Genomic DNA, 17,422 nt, shown 5'->3' with positions numbered 1-17,422 from the left:
AACCTGAGTTCAATCCTCGCTGCAAGAATGCACCATCTGGTATAGTGGTACATACACCTCGGTACACCACAGGTGGGAGAATTGGACACCCCTGCCGATGCACCAGCCACCCTCCCTTCCGAGCATGACCAAGATCCCTCCTCCCCACCACTGCTGGACTAGAGCTCATCCACATGTCCCTCTGTCAGGACAACCTAATGCTGCCTGGCTATGATGGGGCCAATTCTTTCTTTTCTCAAAAGGCTGGGTCACATCCTCCCATTCATCAGCTCGACCAGAATTTCCTTCTGTTGCCTCAGAAACCATATTTTCTTCCTGGTGTCCTCTCAAATTCTTTCTTTTCATCTACCTAAGGACAACCCATCCTTGCTACTAACCCAGAGGAAGAAGGGAGAGTACCTCCAGCCCTTTTATCTTTCCTCTGGCACAGGAGAAGCAGCTCTCACTGGGGTAGACACAACTGGCTGTGGCACAACCCACAGCCTGTGGTTCCCACAATAGCTCTTAGCTTGCTTTCCTGCCCTAAATTCCAATTCTCAGATCTTCAGATAAGCTAATAATCCTTCCTGGCTCCCTCTGAAAATTCCCCAGCAAAACTGCTAGCAACTGCATGCTTTCAGGACTGTTTGTGTTGTCCCTGGGTCAAGGGTGTGCCGGGAAGGCGGACTCTGTCCTGTATGCTGGCAATCCCATCAGCCCAAATGTTTTATTAGCTACATCCTCTCACTACCACACCAGGACAGGTAGTCAGCTGCCTCTGCATCCTCCACAGCATCAGTACCACCAGAGGTGGGGAATGCTACTAGTCTAGCCCACTCCTCTGGCTTTGTCTTGATTTGATTTAGGTATTAAAGGCTATCTAGGTTTATTTTATGGTTAAGGAGATTAACAGGACACAAATGTAAATAAACGATGAGTAATTATACTAAAAATGGCTTCTGAGTGAAGGTTAAGATCAGTATGAGCCTCAAAAGAAAAATAAAACAGGATGGCTAAGGGAATAAGGCACAATAACTGTGAGAGTAAGATTAAGTGAGAGAAATTCAGAATATTCTCTTTAACAGACGACAGCTGGGTACATTTTAACTAAAAGCTCTGTATTTAGGAATATACACCAACTACATAAACACTGGTTGATGAGGGAGCTCGGTTCTCCTATTCTGAAACCACTGAACAGCTATAAAATTATGTTCCCTGTTTAAGTCAGTTTAAAAAATAGGCATTAACTTCAAGAAAACAAGTCCTCAAAAACTGTAATCATTAGTGTTATCTTTAGGGTTGTACAGTGTATTTCCTACCAAATTACAGACAGGTACGCTGGGCCTTAGTCTGTACACCTAACTCAAGACTTTCTGGCAGGGCAGCCTGGGTGGCTCAGTGGTTCAGCGCCGCCTTCAGCCCAGGGCATGATCCTGGGGACCCAGGAGTCCCATGTCAGGCTCCCTGCATGGAGCCTGCTCATCCCTCTGCCTGTGTCTCTGTCTCTCTCATGAATAAATAAAATCTTTAAAACAAACAAAAAAACACTTTCTGGCAATCTTCATTTGGTATGGAACAGAGATTGTTAGTAGGGTCTATAGAGTTTTCTGTGCATCTGGAGGGAATAAAATAAAATGGTCTTTGTCACAGGACCTCTGCTCCAGGGTGCCATCATGGGGAAACCACCCTGCAGGTCACAGGTCAGTGGGGAGGAGCAAAGGGTACAGAGCACCAGGGACCAACAGGTCTTGGAGCTCTGTTCCTGTGCTGCCATGAGGTTGCCATGAACAGACTCAGCCCTTTGGACAAATGTATGCGTGCCAAACAACCCTGATCTATTTGTTGCCAGGAGTTTTATTATCATAGTTATATAAATTTCAGTTACACTAATTTTCATTGAATAGCATTTTCCAAAAAAGCAATGGAAGAGCTGGAGAAACACGTGCTCCAGCCGTCAGCAGGCCCACGAATCTGAATCGGTGCCCAAAAAGAACCTGCCGGGTCGTCAAAGCTAGCGACAAAGCCAAGTGTGAGCACAGACCTGGTGGGATCTTTACTGACCAGAGCACATAGCCCTAGTGAAAAAAAAGAAGATAAAACCCAACAAAGCAGACAATTTTTTAAAAATGCACTTTTGCTTGGTTTTCTATAAAAATATATTTGAGTGCTATTAAATATTCCATTTGTAGTTAGCCTGAAAATCTCACCAAGCCTTTGGTCGCTATCAGGGAGCATTATTTTCTGTAGACTTCTCTGGATGGTGCTAGTGGGAGTGGGGTGGAAACAATCTGTTTGGAAAGGTTATATGAGGTCCTGTTCATCTGAACAGCGTGGGCTTCGCTGTGCAGAGATCTGGCCACACAAACAGCCCCATCCTCCCATCCTCACTGGACCACCCCCCTCCTACAGCAGGGAGGCTGGCGGGGAGGCTTCAGTTAGTGTAGTACCTGCCATTCCTGGTATCGTGCTGCCGCATGTTCTTGATAAAATGAATCTTCTTAAAGTTCTTTGGTCTGGGCGAACCTGAGAGAGTTCGACATCTGAAAAATAAAGTCATTTCAAAAACATGGGTCAGTTGCCCACAAGACAGCTGAGACATCTCCACACAAAGACAGGAAGGAAGACCAGACAAATGGTTTGAATCACCCCGAGGATAATGAGGACAATACGGCTGGAAGCAAAGTAGCTTTAAAAAAAAAAAAAAACCTCCAACGAAAGACAACTTCCTTGATAATCCTGATAGTCATTTATATGGGTCTCTGGAAAGCCAGCTAATGAAAACTATTGTCCTCAGTTACAATAACAGAACCTGCATGGATTCCAAAGACATTATTCTTTCTTGTCATCTTAAAAAGAATCCTCCTGTATCAACACCGGTAACGGGAACAGAAAACTGTAAATTTAAAGAATTTACAGAGGGAAGAAAAACACTGGAAAATTCAGTTTAAGAGCAATGCCAAATCATTTTTCTTCCATAGCAGGACTCTGGCCTGAACAACTTGGACAGCTGCGTCAATGCTTAACTTGACTACGCCTGGAAGTCACGGCTTTACTTTGAAGGAACGGCTGTTCTCTTTTTTTCCCCCCAAGATGTATTTTTAAGTGAATATTTGTCGAACAAAATGACTTGGATTCAAATTATTTTTTTTCCTGGAATATAGGACACCACTTGTACTACAGGACAAACAGAATACACCATAAGGCTAAAAAGATCTTGTCTTTTTTTTTTTTTTCCCCAAAGTTACCTGGCAAATTCTAAAGTTTTACAACCGCAAGAATAAAAAAAAGGGCAAGAAAAAAAAATCAACAAATAAGAGTCTGAAGTTTGGTCTTGTCTTGAGAAAGAGAGCTGGGATGTTTCTATTTGGGTTTTTGCTACCAATTTTTTGGTCTACTTAAACTTTTCTGACCATTGGCCCCAAGGGCTGGCTCCTGCCATGGGGCGTGGGTACCTTCGTACTCTTAGGCTTCAAAGAGTGAGTTTTGGAGCGGCAGTGCCTGCTATACTGAGCTCTGGGCTGGAGCCACCACCTGAATTCAGTCAGTTCTGAACTTGGAGGCTTCAGGGAAGACTAACAAGATGACCCAACAAGGAGGTCCAGTTGAGGGCAAGTGGGCTTGGGAGCATGTTTGGGTTCAGGACTAGGGAATGGGCAAGGTCACAGGCCTGCACAGCGACTCCAAGGGCCCAGCTTGAGGGAAACCAGGTGATGTCCCTGGCACAGATGTCAGGTGGTACATCCCTTCAAACCCCCGTACTCCTCCCTCCAGTAAGGACCAGTCTTCCCAAAAGCCATTCCCTAAGAGTGCTGAGAATGATTTTTTTCCCCCAGCTGGAAAAAAAAAACCCTTACTGAATTCAATTGAGCACAGGCTAAATCAAAGACATAGTAGCAAACATTTCACAGCTTTCATCAGGAAAACAGGGTTCCCCAGTCCTTGGGTCTAGAGGAGGGAAAGCCCCCCACTTCAAGTCAGGTCCACCACATCAGGGCAGGGTCCACAGACCATGCTCTGGGCCCATATGGCCCTGAAAGACACTTCAGCAGAAACCACCATCCTCCCTGCCTCCAGCCTCAAACTCACTACAACTGATACCCCGACTTATCACTAGTAATTATTTCAGATCCCTCCTAGTGTTGTTATCAGGATTAAACTTAATGGTATACACAAGAAATTCATAAACTTGGATCCCTGGGTGGCTCAGCGGTTTGGCGCCTGCCTTTGGCCCAGGGCGCGATCCTGGAGCCCCGGGATCGAGTCCCACGTCAGGCTCCCAGGGCATGGAGCCTGCTTCTCCCTCTGCCTGTGTCTCTGCCTCTCTCTCTCTCTCAGTGTCCCTATCATAAATAAATAAAAATTAAAAAAAAAAAAAAGAAATTCATAAACTGTCAAGTGACACAATCAAATACAAGCATTCACATTCACATTCACACAGGTATATACACATGTAAATATTTGTATACAAATCTCACTGTTGTGATTATTAACAGCCCATCAGCTACAATGCATGCAGATTTTGTTACTATTTGCTTCCTATCTTCTTAAAATTTTAACTGCCACTAAGGAGCCTGAATTCTTGGTTTTAGAGTCTTTTAAAGAAAGACTTGTATTTAGTCAATGTTTCCTGTGGCCTTCAGGCAGGATTTGAGCAGAAGGCACCCATCAATCCCCCTTTCCACTCCAAGCTTCCAAACCCAGATTTAGTCTTACTGAGGTTCAAGGGGATGGGAGCCTCACTCTGCCTTCTTTGGGTAGCTCTCTGGAAGCAGATCCAAGACCCCAAACTGCCGCAGTTCTACCTCCAAAATGACTGGAGTCTGCAGGCCACCCAAGGTCCCCAAATGTTTCTCAGACACACTGCAGAAGGTTCTAGACACATGCAGCCACTGGAGAGAAGAGAATCTCTGATTTAAGGCTATGCTTCCACTGGTTTCTGGAGAGGGCCAAGTGTCCAGAAGTGTCCTCATACTCTTACCATTTCCCCCCAAACAGTAGTTTCCTGAGCTAGTGGGCCAAGAACTGGACTATGAGGATAGAGGGTAGGTATGCCTGCCCCCATAGCAGGAAGGTGGTACTGATCCCAGCCCAGAAAAGGGAAGACCTGAGCTGCTCTCTGCTTCCCATGCCTGCAAAAAGAAGAGCTGTAACCCTTTGGGTGTGAGCACAAAATTCCCTGGCCTTCTGCTACAACTGGAAGGCTGCAAAAGGGCCACAGGTGGTTGCTGGCACTCACATGGAAAGGAAGAGGAGCCAGTAATCACTGAATGGTGCAGCAGCCAGCACCCACCAACCCGGACAGGCTGGAAAAGAGGGGCAGGTGGAGATGGCTGGCACATTTGCCACCACCAAACCGAGGTTCTTCTGGACACCTCGTAGCAATGTCTCAGGTCCTTAATATTAGGATACCAGATAACCACCAGGCAGGTGGAAAACTCCTTAATCTAAAGCCTCTTATTATGAATGCTTAACTCCAGGAGTTGTAGGTAGGTGCAGGACACCAACTCACCAGTAAACTGAGATGCAGGAAAAAGGCGAGACTTTAAAAAAGAATGGAGCAGCACCCAATTGTAAGGGCATATGCTACTAATCTAGCCCCTCCTTCAGACAGTTGTTTGTTGTCCTGCATTTTTTAAAGCTTTCAACTAAACCACCAGGGAATCTAAGAAATGTTTTAAAAGAGAACTGTGGCATTAGCAACAATTGCCAAGGAAACTGGAAGACTGAGCACTCAGCTTGTGGCAGGTTAAGCAAAGAACTAATTTCAGTATCCATTTAAAAACATACGTCTTAAGTGATGCAAAATTAAATTAGGATAGAATTAAATTAAAAACTAATTTAATGAAAGATTAGCTCTTTCTTGTTAGCACTGATTACAGGATACACTTAATTATGCAAAAGGTTTTTAATAGATGCCTTGCAGCCATTTAGTCACCGTGCTGAGTTTAAAAGCAAGTTGGGCTAATACCCTTCCGCCCCCACAGTTCCCAAAACACTTCAGTGTACATTCATTTCACAAAACTGGGAGCTGGAAAAGACCTCAGAGGGCAGTCACAGTTTGCTCTCCCATTTTACAGATGGGAAAAATGAGAAGCTACATAAAATGTCTAAGGCCATGTAACCAGTTAGTAAAAGAACCAAGCCAAGGATTCAGGCCCCTAGACTCCCAAATGAATATCTGTTCTGGTGTGCCCATGCTACTTTTATTTCCTAGGAATAAATACATGTCTTAATTAGCTGTTATTTTTAATTCTAGGATAGCTCCATGCAGCCTTTTATTAGTTTTAGGTGTACAATACAGTCATTTAACAATTCTGCAAAGTACCCAGTGCTCTGCCTAAATAAATATCAGAACTTTTTCTAAATTAAAAACAAAGTCTAGGGCAGCCTGGGTGGCTCAGCGGTTTAGCGCCTGCCTTCCGCCCAGGGCGTGATCCTGGAGTCCCAGGATTGAGTCCCACATCAGGCTCCCTGCGTGGAGCCTGCTTCTCCCTCTGCCGGTGTCTCTGTCCCTCTCTGTCTCTCATGGATAAATAAATAATCTTTATAAAAAAAAAAAAAAAGTCTATTAGGGAAAATAAAGCCTTCTCAAACTGGCCAAATTGGCTTAATTTCCTTGGTTTCAGACTTGTCTTTAAAATTTTACATTTATACAAGATTTCTTGGAAATTAAGTATATTGTTCTGTAAGTAAGAGCTGGATAAGTAGTAGCTCAGTAGTGGCTGAAGCCCTTTTTACTGTGCTCATTTGTGGTATCCTACGACTGAGGGGTAGAGGTCAGAGGACCAGCCTGGGTGGATTCTGGGAGGAGAGGACAGAGGTGACCAAGCCGCAGGCGATCAGAAACCCTGCACGTAGCTCCTCGCCCTTTCTCTGTAACCACCTGGAATCCCTGAGGACAGAATGACATTCTTTTACCTGGTTTTTTGCCTTGACTCGCAGCTACCGCACTGCCTTAACTGAGGCATCTCAAATACCAGAAGCTCTTTGAGTTCTAGTCACTGATTTCCCCATTTGTGGCAAGGGTGACCTTACCTGCTCCGATGCCAAAGCCGCTCAGTGCCACCTGAGAACGTTTTTCGTTTTTCCTCCCTTCTCAGGATGATTCTGGGCCAGAGGCAGCTAAGTGGGCATTTTGCTCAGCTTTTTGTAGGCCTATCTAAGGAAACAGCCCTCTCCCAGCACCCAAGCTACATTACAGCCAGACGCCATTCACCCGAAGTTGGTCCCAGAGATTACGTACGTTTCCAAAAACGACTTTAAAGGTGGAAATACAGGCTGGCGCTGACTTTGTCTTTGGAAAGACATCAGCAGCGAGGCTTGATACACCCAATTTTTTTTTTTTTTTTTAAGATTTCATGATAGAGAGAGAGAGAGAGGCAGAGACATGGGGATAGGGAGAAGCAGGCTCCATGCAGGGAGACCGACGTGGGACTCGATCCCGGGACCCCAGGATCACGCCCTGGGCTGACAGCGACGCCAAACCGCTGGGCCACTCCGGGATCCCCCACCCAATACTCTCGATCAGATCTATCACCTGTCTATGCTGCATCTTCCATCCAGCTGGTCTGTGGACAGGACTAACCAGGGAGCGAAGCCCCAGCCGGGGAAGGGGCAGGCAGGTTCCAGGGTGAGAGGCTTCGGTCCACAGCAACACCCTCCCAGGCTCAAACCAGGCACCCGCGCTCCCGAGTCCGCTCCAGGGCCCAAAGCACGAGGTGCGCAGACCTGGGTTCCGGGCTCCCTCTGCGTCACCCGCCGCGCATGCCCCGTGAAGCCGCGGCGCATGTCCCGTGAAGCCGCCGCGCATGCCCCGTGAAGCCGCCGCGCATGCCCCGTGAAGCGTCCTTCTGCAGAAGGAACACTCCGCCACCCCCCCGGCTGAGCCACCGCGAGGGTAACAGAGGTGTGCTGTGTGAATACGGTCTCCTCCACTAAAGGGGGTGGGGGGCGGGGGGTGGGCACAGATGGGGGGCGGCGGATGAGGGCGGGCACAGCTCCGCACTGCTGTCACCCAAACACAGGTGGCTTTCTGACCCCAACGGAGAAATCCCTGTCGGCTCCTGGGAGGCCCTCACAGCTATCCTCATCCACTCTCCCCAGCAACCGGTGATGGAGTCACGTGGCGGGCACCTGCTAATGCAACTCAGGATCATGATGGCTGTGTCACTGCACCTAAGAAAACTGGGACAACGATGGGCTGGCTCGTCTCCAACAAGCAGCAGCTTTCACACTGGAAAGGAAGACAGCACCCAGAGCCACCATGCAAACTGGGCTTTCCGAACGCATAACTGAAGTTTAATACTGTTCTCACGGCCCTCAGGCTTGGGGTTTCCAAACGATGGGTCCGGGGATCAGGCCATCATTTAAAAGAATTTAATTGTGTAGATCGAGGACTTAAAAAACAACCACCACCTTTGGCTCTGTCGTATTGCGCTGCAGGCTATTTACATACACATAAGTGCAACAGTAAAAACTTACCTCCGTAGAGGGGCATTTTCCTCAATATCTTCCAGGGTCTCCAAGGATGATCTCTGGGAGATAAGGCGACGTCTGCAGAAAGAGGGGGGAAAATCCTTTTTAGTAGTTAAAACCACATCGTATAATGGAGCAGGCATTTCTGTAAATCTAAAACTGTTCGAAAAAATAAAGTATATCAAGAGGGGAAAAAAAAGATTGGACAAAAGCTGTCTCTAAAAGCTACGATGCTCCCAGCCTGCACGCACCCTGAATGCCAGGCCCATCTTGCCTTGCTGAATCCTGAGCATTCTCTCCAGTCAATAAGACCTCTTTATGGTGATCAGGGAATTAAGTGATCCTTTTATGCTGCAATTTCCTCAAAAAAGACAAGGTGCCCCTTCTATAACTTGGATACTGTGTGGAGTTTTTCTAAAGCATTAGATAATACTATTAAGTATTCCACTACCCTGTGGTCTGAACCAGGTTAACTGATAAATACTAAATTTTAAAATCATATTAAATAAATTCTCAAAATCATTAGGATGCAATAAAAAAAGTTATAGTCTCTTGATGGCCACGATTTCAACAGCAACTATACACAAGTAAGACAGGACTCCTTTGGGAAAGTTTCTCAGAGACCAGTAAGAATAGACCTCAGAGCATGATTAGACAAGACATGGGACTCTTTTTTCCGGGCTGCTAAAGAATCTCAAACCACCAGCTAAAATCTCCTTAATCAAGTTCCTTTTGCCAAATTAAAAAATTAAAATAAAATAAAATAAAATAAATAAAATAAATAAAATAAATGAATAAATAAATAAATAAAATAAAATAAGAACAGGTCCTAGTTAAGAATATCTGGTATAGGGACCAGGGTGGCATGGAGAGGCTGGTAACTTTACAATCAATCCATTTGTACAAAGAATATCATTTCATAGTAAATGGTTTGGTTGAGGGGGGTAGATAGAAAAAAATATGACTGGGTTTTGATCTTGAAAAAAAGGAGACTATAATGAGAAAGATAAGTCTTTTATATTACATTCAATAAAAGTAGGTTAAGAGGCAGCCTGGGTGGCTCAGCGACTTAGCACCACCTTCGGCCCTGGGCGTGATCCTGGAGACCTGGGATCTAGTCCCACGTCGGGCTCCCTATATTGAGCCTGCTTCTCTCTCTGGCCGCGCCCCCCCCCCCCCCCCCCCGTGTCTCTCATGAATAAATAAAATCTTAAAAAAAAAAAAAGTAGGTTAAGAACATGCAATTGTAACCATGTTCTAATTTGTCCCCAAAGAACAACAAAATGAAACAAGCGTTCTTTCGTTTTGTGTGTGCCTTTTCCTGACCAACTACCCTGAACCTTTTGCTTTATGTTTTACTTTCTTTTTTTCTTTTCTTTTTTTTTTTTTTTAATTTTATGATAGTCACAGAGAGAGAGAGACAGAGACACAGGCAGAGGGAGAAGCAGGCTCCATGCACCGGGAGCCCGACGTGGGATTCGATCCCGGGTCTCCAGGATCGCGCCCTGGGCCAAAGGCAGGCGCCAAACCGCTGTGCCACCCAGGGATCCCCATTTTATGTTTTACTTTCAATAAGACCATCAGAAAGGTCATTTTTGCAAATGATTCAAGGGCTTCAATTTTTTTTTTCTTTTTTTTTTTGGCTTCATCAATTTCCAAGAGCCTTTCTTAATCTTCTGACATCAAATCCTTTCCACAACAGTCATCACACACATCTCTCTCTCTCTCTCTCTCTCTCTCTCTCTCTCGGGAACTGATTTTATAGGTGTTGATTTTATAGGTGGCCAATTCATTAGTAAGTAATACTGTCCTGTGCGGCCCCATAACTCCAGGGACTCAGCTACACCAGGACCCCCGTGAGAGCACCTTGCAGCTGTGGCTTTGAAGTGTCTGGGCCATCAGTTGAAACATAGCCCTTCCATGTACTCAGGCTGGAACAGGGCAAACACCCCGTCAGTCACATTCTCATCTATCATAGCTCTCCAGGACCAGGGCCCCCATGTTCCCCATCCAGAGGCAGGTGAATTCCATAAGGGCCATGCATTGCTTTGGAATCTTAGAAAACCCCTTAATCTTTGAGCCTCAATTTCCTCACGGGGCAAAAAATGATTGGTAGCTACTGGGTTTTGGACAACACTCTAATTCCCCCAACTGGGGCTGCCTCCTGTCCTGACACCTCCCCCACCATTCCCTCATCCCAGGTCAACTGACTGGGATCAGCCTGGCTGTCCTAGCTCTGGCCCTTCCTCCAAACCCAGCCAATAGCAAGCAAGGTCACCCCGAAATGCCTTGTGCCTGAGCCCACCTGAGTCACATGCTCCTTTGACACCTACACCCTCTAAGAACTGCATGCCACCTTTGCTGATGCACTGGCCACCTAGACAATTAGTCCCCTCAGGCCTCTGTGCACTGTTCTCACTTAATACCACTGTCTCCTCCAGAGCTAGAAGGTAATCATTAAAATATTTAGTCTGTTCATCTCTGGATAGTGTTCTGAATTCTTAAAAGTCAAATATTTTTTTTAAAAGTCAAATATTAATTTAAGTACACAGTCTAAATTGTCATTAGACGTAACTTTTAGCCATAGGCAGACATAAAGTATAGGTTTCAGATCCTGAAAATCTCAAAAAAATTCTGTCAAACTTTGAGCCTTCTTTTGTGGAAGAGCATTTTCAGATAACCAGTAAATAGACATTTTAATCTTCTATTCAATCTGCCACCAGGGTGGGTGAGAGACCAACTTCAAAGCCTCCCTCCTTCAATGATCCTAACAGAGATCCACCGAGAAGTTCTGGGGTTGGGTCCTTGGGGAGCAAGGATACAACCGAAGGCCCCAGCAAAGACGAGGCATGTGCATTTTCTTAACATACCCTGTGCCAACACACTCAACCATACCAACTATGAGCCTCACCCGTGGGGAACATAAAGCCAACCCAGGCTTGACTCCTGTCTTTGAGGAGCTCATATTCCAGGGGGAGTCCATGAGACAATCTCTAAGCAATCTCGTTAATAATCCCTCAAGCTCCTCCAGCATTTCAGGCTGCCTCTCATCCCCTCCAAGGACGGCAGGGCTGGCACTCCAGCTGCAAATGCCAAGTGAATCCCATGGTAAACAGACAAGGCCCTGGTGCATAGGCTGGGACCCCATAGGCTCTCATCTAACATTCAGACCAAGGTGCCCACCCTGGAAAAATAGGTCTATTCACAAAAGCACATAATCTGATAATTTCCCTATGAAAAAGCTGTATCCAGCTTTTCCCACACCAGAAAAGAAAGGTGCTTATTTGGAAAATAACCAAATTTGAGAAGTGCCTGAATCACTCAGTCAGTAGAGCATGTAACTCAAGGTTGTGAGTTCAAGCCCCATACTGCATAGAAAGATTATTTAAAATCTTACAGGGCACCTGAGTGGCTCAGTTGGTTGGGTAAATGACTCTTGGTTTCATCTCAGGCCATGGTCCCAGGGTCTCAGGATCAAGCCCTGCTTCCAGCTCCACACTCAGTGGGGAGTCTGGTTGGGATTCTCTCTCTGCCCCTCCCCGTGCTCACTCTGTCTCTCTAAAGGTAAATAAATCTTAAAAATAAGTATCTTTTAAAAGAGAACCAAGTTTGAATGTATTTTTCTGTACCTTTATAAGGACTTTTAAGAAGTAATCTGTATGGGGGAGCCTAAATGGCTTAGTCGGTTGGGTTTCAACTCTTTTGGCTCAGGTTGTGTTCTAGGGTCGTAAGATCAAATCCCCACATCAGGCTCAGTGCTCAACACGGAGTCTACTTGTCCTCCCTCTACTTCTCCCCACTCACTTGCGCAGTGCTCTCTCTCATTTAAATAAAATCTTATTATTTTTTTTTAATTTTTATTTATTTATGATAATCACAGAGAGAGAGAGAGAGAGAGAGAGGCAGAGACATAGGCCGAGGGAGAAGCAGGCTCCATGCACCGGGAGCCCGATGTGGGATTCGATCCCAGTTCTCCAGGATCGCGCCCTGGGCCAAAGGCAGGCACCAAACCGCTGCGCCACCCAGGGATCCCTCATTTAAATAAAATCTTAAAAAAAAAAAAAAAAGGTAATCTGTATGCCCACGGTAGGACTTGAAGTCACAACCCCAAGTTCAAGAGTCAAAGCCAGGTGCCCAGGGTTTGTTTTCTAAAAGCCAGTGCAGGAATACCTGGGTGGCTCAGTGGTTTGAGCGTCTGCCTTTGGCCCAGGGTGTGATCCCAGGATCCAGGATCAAGTCCCACATCGGGCTCCTTGCGGGGGGCCTGCTTCTCCCTCTGCCTATGTCTCTGCCTCTCTCTCCCTCCCTCTCTCTTCTCTGTCTCTCATGAATAAATAAACAAAACCTTTATTTTTTTTAAGGTTTATTTTTATTTATTTATGATAGACATAGAGAGAGAGGGGCAGAGACACAGGCAGAGGGAGAAGCAGGCTCCATGCTGGGAGCCCGACAAGGGACTCCATCCCAGAACCCCAGGATTGTGTCCTGGGCCCAAAGGCAGGTGCGAAACTGCTGAGCCACCCAGGGATCCCCAGATAAAACCTTTAAAAAAAAAAAAAAGGCCAGTATATTTGATACTTTCTTCATGAGCTGAACAGTTATAGATTCATACACACCTACATGGATTTAAGGCTGGAATCCTTAAAGGAAATAAAACCCAAACCCCAAATACCCACTTATTCCTTTAAAGTCAGTGGATGTGCTTCCCTCCTTCATGGATGGAACCAAGCAATATACATTTGACCCTTGAACACCATGGGATTGACTGCGCAGGTCCACTTATATGTGAACTTCTTTGATAAATACAGTACTACAAGTCTGTTCTCTCTTCCTTATGGTTTTCTTAACATTTTCTTTTCTCTAGCTTCCTTTATTGTAAGAATACAGTATATAATACATATAATGTACAAAATATGTGTTAATTGACTATTTGTTATTGGTAAGGCTTCCAGTCAACAGCAGGCTACTTGGTAGTTGTGGGGGAGTAAGAAATTACATGCAGATTTTCCACTGCACACAGGGTGGGGATGGGGGCCAGTGCTGTGTTCCTAACCTTCATGTTGTTTAGGGTCAACTGTATTCTTCAAGATGGACATGCAGCACTTGCAAAGAACATTTCAGTCAAAAAGCACCATGAAAACAAAGATGTGGTGCCTGCCCTTCCCACATAGGAAACCTTTGTTCACTGCCACAAGGGTACACCCTGTGGTGTGATCCCAGTGGTGCTCATCTCTGCTCCTTGCCACTTGCTAGATCCTTCTGAGGTGTATAATAACCTCTCATTTTGCTTTCTAGCCTCAGAAAGCCCAAAATGGAAGAGAAGGCTCAGGGCAGGTGGCCAACCCTCACCTGGCACTTTCACCCTGCAGTCTGCCTCATAAACTAATTCCATTACTATGCAAAGTCCTCATCATGCGGCAGTTACCAAGCAGAGGTCTTTGCATGTTTTAATGACTGATAAAGAATACATACCTTCTTATTAAGCAAGCAGACATTAAGTAAGTCCAAGCATTATGTGTCCACATCATTAAGTGGGAAGAGGCCACGACTGGTTTCTCAGATCAAATCGTCAGGGTTCCCTGCCTTGTCTGACAGTTACAATTTGGGCCCTTCCACACTGTCCCTTGATGCTTTTGAGGCCAGTGTGGCTCACATTCAACGACTGTACACATCAGTTTCCTCAAAGCCCCCAGACTCATTTGAGAACATTATCTTTTGAACGCTGGACTCTGTCTAGACAAGGAAGGTGCAAATCTATGACAAGACTGCTTATCTGGATACACCTACCTGGACCAAATTAAGCCACTTATCATTACAGCTGATGGTTCATTGCAGAGCAAGTCACTGTGTGCTCCTGAGACTCAGGGCTGGTTATAATGAACCCATTTACATTGAACACCTAAGGAAAGGTCACTGGGAGAAGGGAGAAGAAAATCACACAGAAAAACATGTGAGTGGGTAACAGGACTGGACAAGGTAAGACCTGGGGCCAGTATTTTGAAAGTGTCTTTTAGGCACAAAAGTGTCACTGGCTCCATTTTCAGGGAAGGAATAACAACTAACTATCCACACAAACTGAGGGCGGCCACCCCAAAAGGCCTGGGCACAGCCACTGTGAGCCTAGATGCCAGAGATTCTGGGGATCCCAGGAATGTGAGGGGCAAGGTGGGAGCTGTGCCCAGGGCTTCTTCATCAGAGGTTCTGAAAAGGGGCCGTCTCTTCTTAGCGCAGAAAGCAGAATGCCTCAGAGAGAGAGAGCGCTGGTGTGGACAGGGGTGTAACTGCCAGAGCTGGACTCTAAGCTCGCTGCTGCCCCTACTGATCAGTGAGGCCAGGTGGCATCATCCTGGGTCCAGTTGGGCCAGCTGGCCAAGGCCAGTCCCCTTAAGGGGTGACCTAAAGCAGCAGCTTGACTTGAAAGCCAATGTTAGGCAGTGGGCACTGCTGGGGACAGCATGTGACACTGACAGGACCAGCAAGCACTGAGGAAAGCGGCCCCTGGCCTTAGCCTCAGTGTCAAACAAGAAAGTAAGGCTGGATCAACAATCTCTCCCCTGGCTGCCCAATGGAACCCCTGGGGCCCGTTAAAAATCTCTGCAGGGGCACCTGAGTGGCTCAATGGTTAAGCGTCTGCCTTTGGCTCAGGTCGTGATCCTGGGTCCTGGGATCAAGTCCCGCATCAGGCTCCCCATAGGGAGCCTGCTTCTCCCTCTGCCTAGGTCTCTACCTCTCTCTGTGGGTCTCTCATGAATAAATAAATAAAATCTTAAAAAAAAAAAAAGTCTCAGAGCAAAACACAAGCTTTCAGCAAGGAGGAACCTGGACCATCTGAGCCAGCCATCACTATCCTCACAAAAAGGCAATTTCCTCTGTGGCTCCAGCTCTCCCCATGTACGAAGCCCCCTTGCTGGCTACAAGCCAGGCCACTGGAGGGCACAGTTATGTCCTCACAGGTGCGGAGGGTGTGAGGGCATCACGGATTCCTCAGTTACACCAGTGATGGATAAGCTGAGGTCATGGCTTAAATCTGCTCAGTTATTATGACCCAAAAAAAGAAAAATACAACCACACAAATGGCCCATTAATATAGTCATAAGACATACACACACTTGGAGTTTATTCGCTTTTGTATCTGTCTTTCACCCACTAAACCATCTCTCTTCCCCAAATAAAAGTAAACCACGCTAGACAGTGGGCTGGCTCAAGTGAGGTTCCATGCCTTCCTCACTTGTATGGCCTAGGAATAGAGCATGTTTTAGCAAACATGAGGTTCTATGCCTTCCTCACTTGTGTGGCCTAGGAATAGAGCATGTGTACAATTAAGAATGGCTGAATAAAATGATGAACTCCATCATCAGGCAAGTGGGTTGTCGTGGAATTTTCCCAGAAAGCACCTGACCTTTCATTCAGTGCTTTTCTATACACAATTATCAGTGAGTGGGCTCTCTCTATTTAGTATACGAGTTCCCAGTCTGGTCAACTAGAAGCCCCCAAATCATCCTCAGAAAGCTCCCCAGTGCCACACTACAGCAAGGAGTAGAGGGAGGGCGAAAAGGGAGGGACAGCTGAGTAGTCACAGGTGTAAGACATGATGTTTAAAATGAGTTTCCTCTGGGGTGCCTGTGTGGCTCAGTCAGTCAAGTGTCTGCCTTCAGCTCAGGTCATGATCCCCAGGTCCTGGGATGAGCCCTACATTGGGCTCCCTGCTGCTCAGGGAGCCTGCCTCTCCCCCTCTGCCTCTGCCTGCCGCTTCCCTGTGCTTGTATGCTTGCACGCGCTGTCAAATAAATAAAATCTTTTTAAAAAATGGCTTTCTTCTGTTTGAGTTTATTACACATTCATTTTTTCAAGTGGAATCTGTACTGCTTTTGTGACTATTAAAGTAATAAATCTCACCATTAAAAAATTTCAAATCAGGACACATATGCAGTAGAAACTGAGAAATGACCTACAAACCCAGTGGCCAGGGGCACCCTTTAAGAGTTTGGTGTATGTCCTCTCAGACCCTTTCCTAGTTCCATATCTACTTATGAATGTAAATATACATATATTTGTCTGTGATTGAGACTGAAAAGAAAAAAGAGCTTACTTTAATAAAAGCAAGGGGCATTGGGAACAGCACCCTACCTTGGGATAAAGCTGCAACCTGTCTCCACCAATGGAGATACTCACAGCACCTCAGCAGGGTATTTAGAATGGGCCCAACAGAGAATCCAGGATTCTCTCCCAGGTACCCTGTTCTCTGGCTGTGAACCAGCAAGTGAGGAAGAAGGTCAGCAGAGAGGGGAGGAGGGGGACCACCAAGAGGAGTAGGGCACCAACCTCACCATGAGGCCTGGGTCCAATGCCTGCAGGTTCACAATGTCAACCTGCAAGTGTGGGAGCAGTGGTCTGAGACCTTGCTGGGGTCTCAGAAAACTCTGAGGATGATCAGGGCGCTGACGCCCTTCCCCAGGTAACGCTGGTGCTATGGGGCTGTGGGCAAGGAGACAGGGCTGGCCACAAAGAAGTCCCACTTCAGCCAAGAGACTAAGGGAGGAGCCTCATCTCTTAAGTGTCCTTTTCTGACTTAAGAGTTCATAGCTTCCAAGAAAAGACACGGAGGCCACTAACCTAGAAACTAGCAGGGCTTGCCTTTTTAGTAGAAAATCTCTTTGTGAAATGTCCTGAGGTCCCAGCCTGCATCTCTTGCATTTCCACATTACAGACCTATTCTTTTGTTCTAAAAACAGCATTCAGCTCATGCACAAAAGGTGTTCCTGGAAAGCAGAGTAGAAATCTATAATTGGTAAACTTATTTACTATGGGAACCTATTTTTTTTTTTAAATTTTTATTTATTTATTAGTGAGACACACAGGGAGAGAGAGGCAGAGACGTAGGTAGAGGGAGAAGCAGGTTCCTTGCAGGGAGCCTGATACAGGACTCCATCCCAGGGCCCTGGGATCACAATCTGAGCCAAAGGCAGAT

The 17,422-nt window shown here is 46.1% G+C and overlaps 1 protein-coding gene across 1 annotated transcript in view; it reads right to left on the bottom strand.

The window, feature by feature from the left end:
- The window catches only part of CABLES1 (Cdk5 and Abl enzyme substrate 1), a 119,077-nt gene that overhangs the window by 59,601 nt on the left and 42,054 nt on the right, over positions 1–17,422 (bottom strand). The window contains exons 2-3 of the mRNA XM_041753429.1: positions 8,461–8,532; positions 2,427–2,519 (exon numbers count right to left, since the gene is read on the bottom strand). Coding sequence (XP_041609363.1) covers positions 2,427–2,519; positions 8,461–8,532 — 165 coding nt within the window. The remainder of the gene's footprint in view (positions 1–2,426; positions 2,520–8,460; positions 8,533–17,422) is intronic.

This window comes from Vulpes lagopus, chromosome 1 (assembly GCF_018345385.1).
Source record: "Vulpes lagopus strain Blue_001 chromosome 1, ASM1834538v1, whole genome shotgun sequence".
NCBI lineage: Eukaryota > Metazoa > Chordata > Mammalia > Carnivora > Canidae > Vulpes > Vulpes lagopus.
This window is presented reverse-complemented; position numbering and strand designations above follow the sequence as displayed.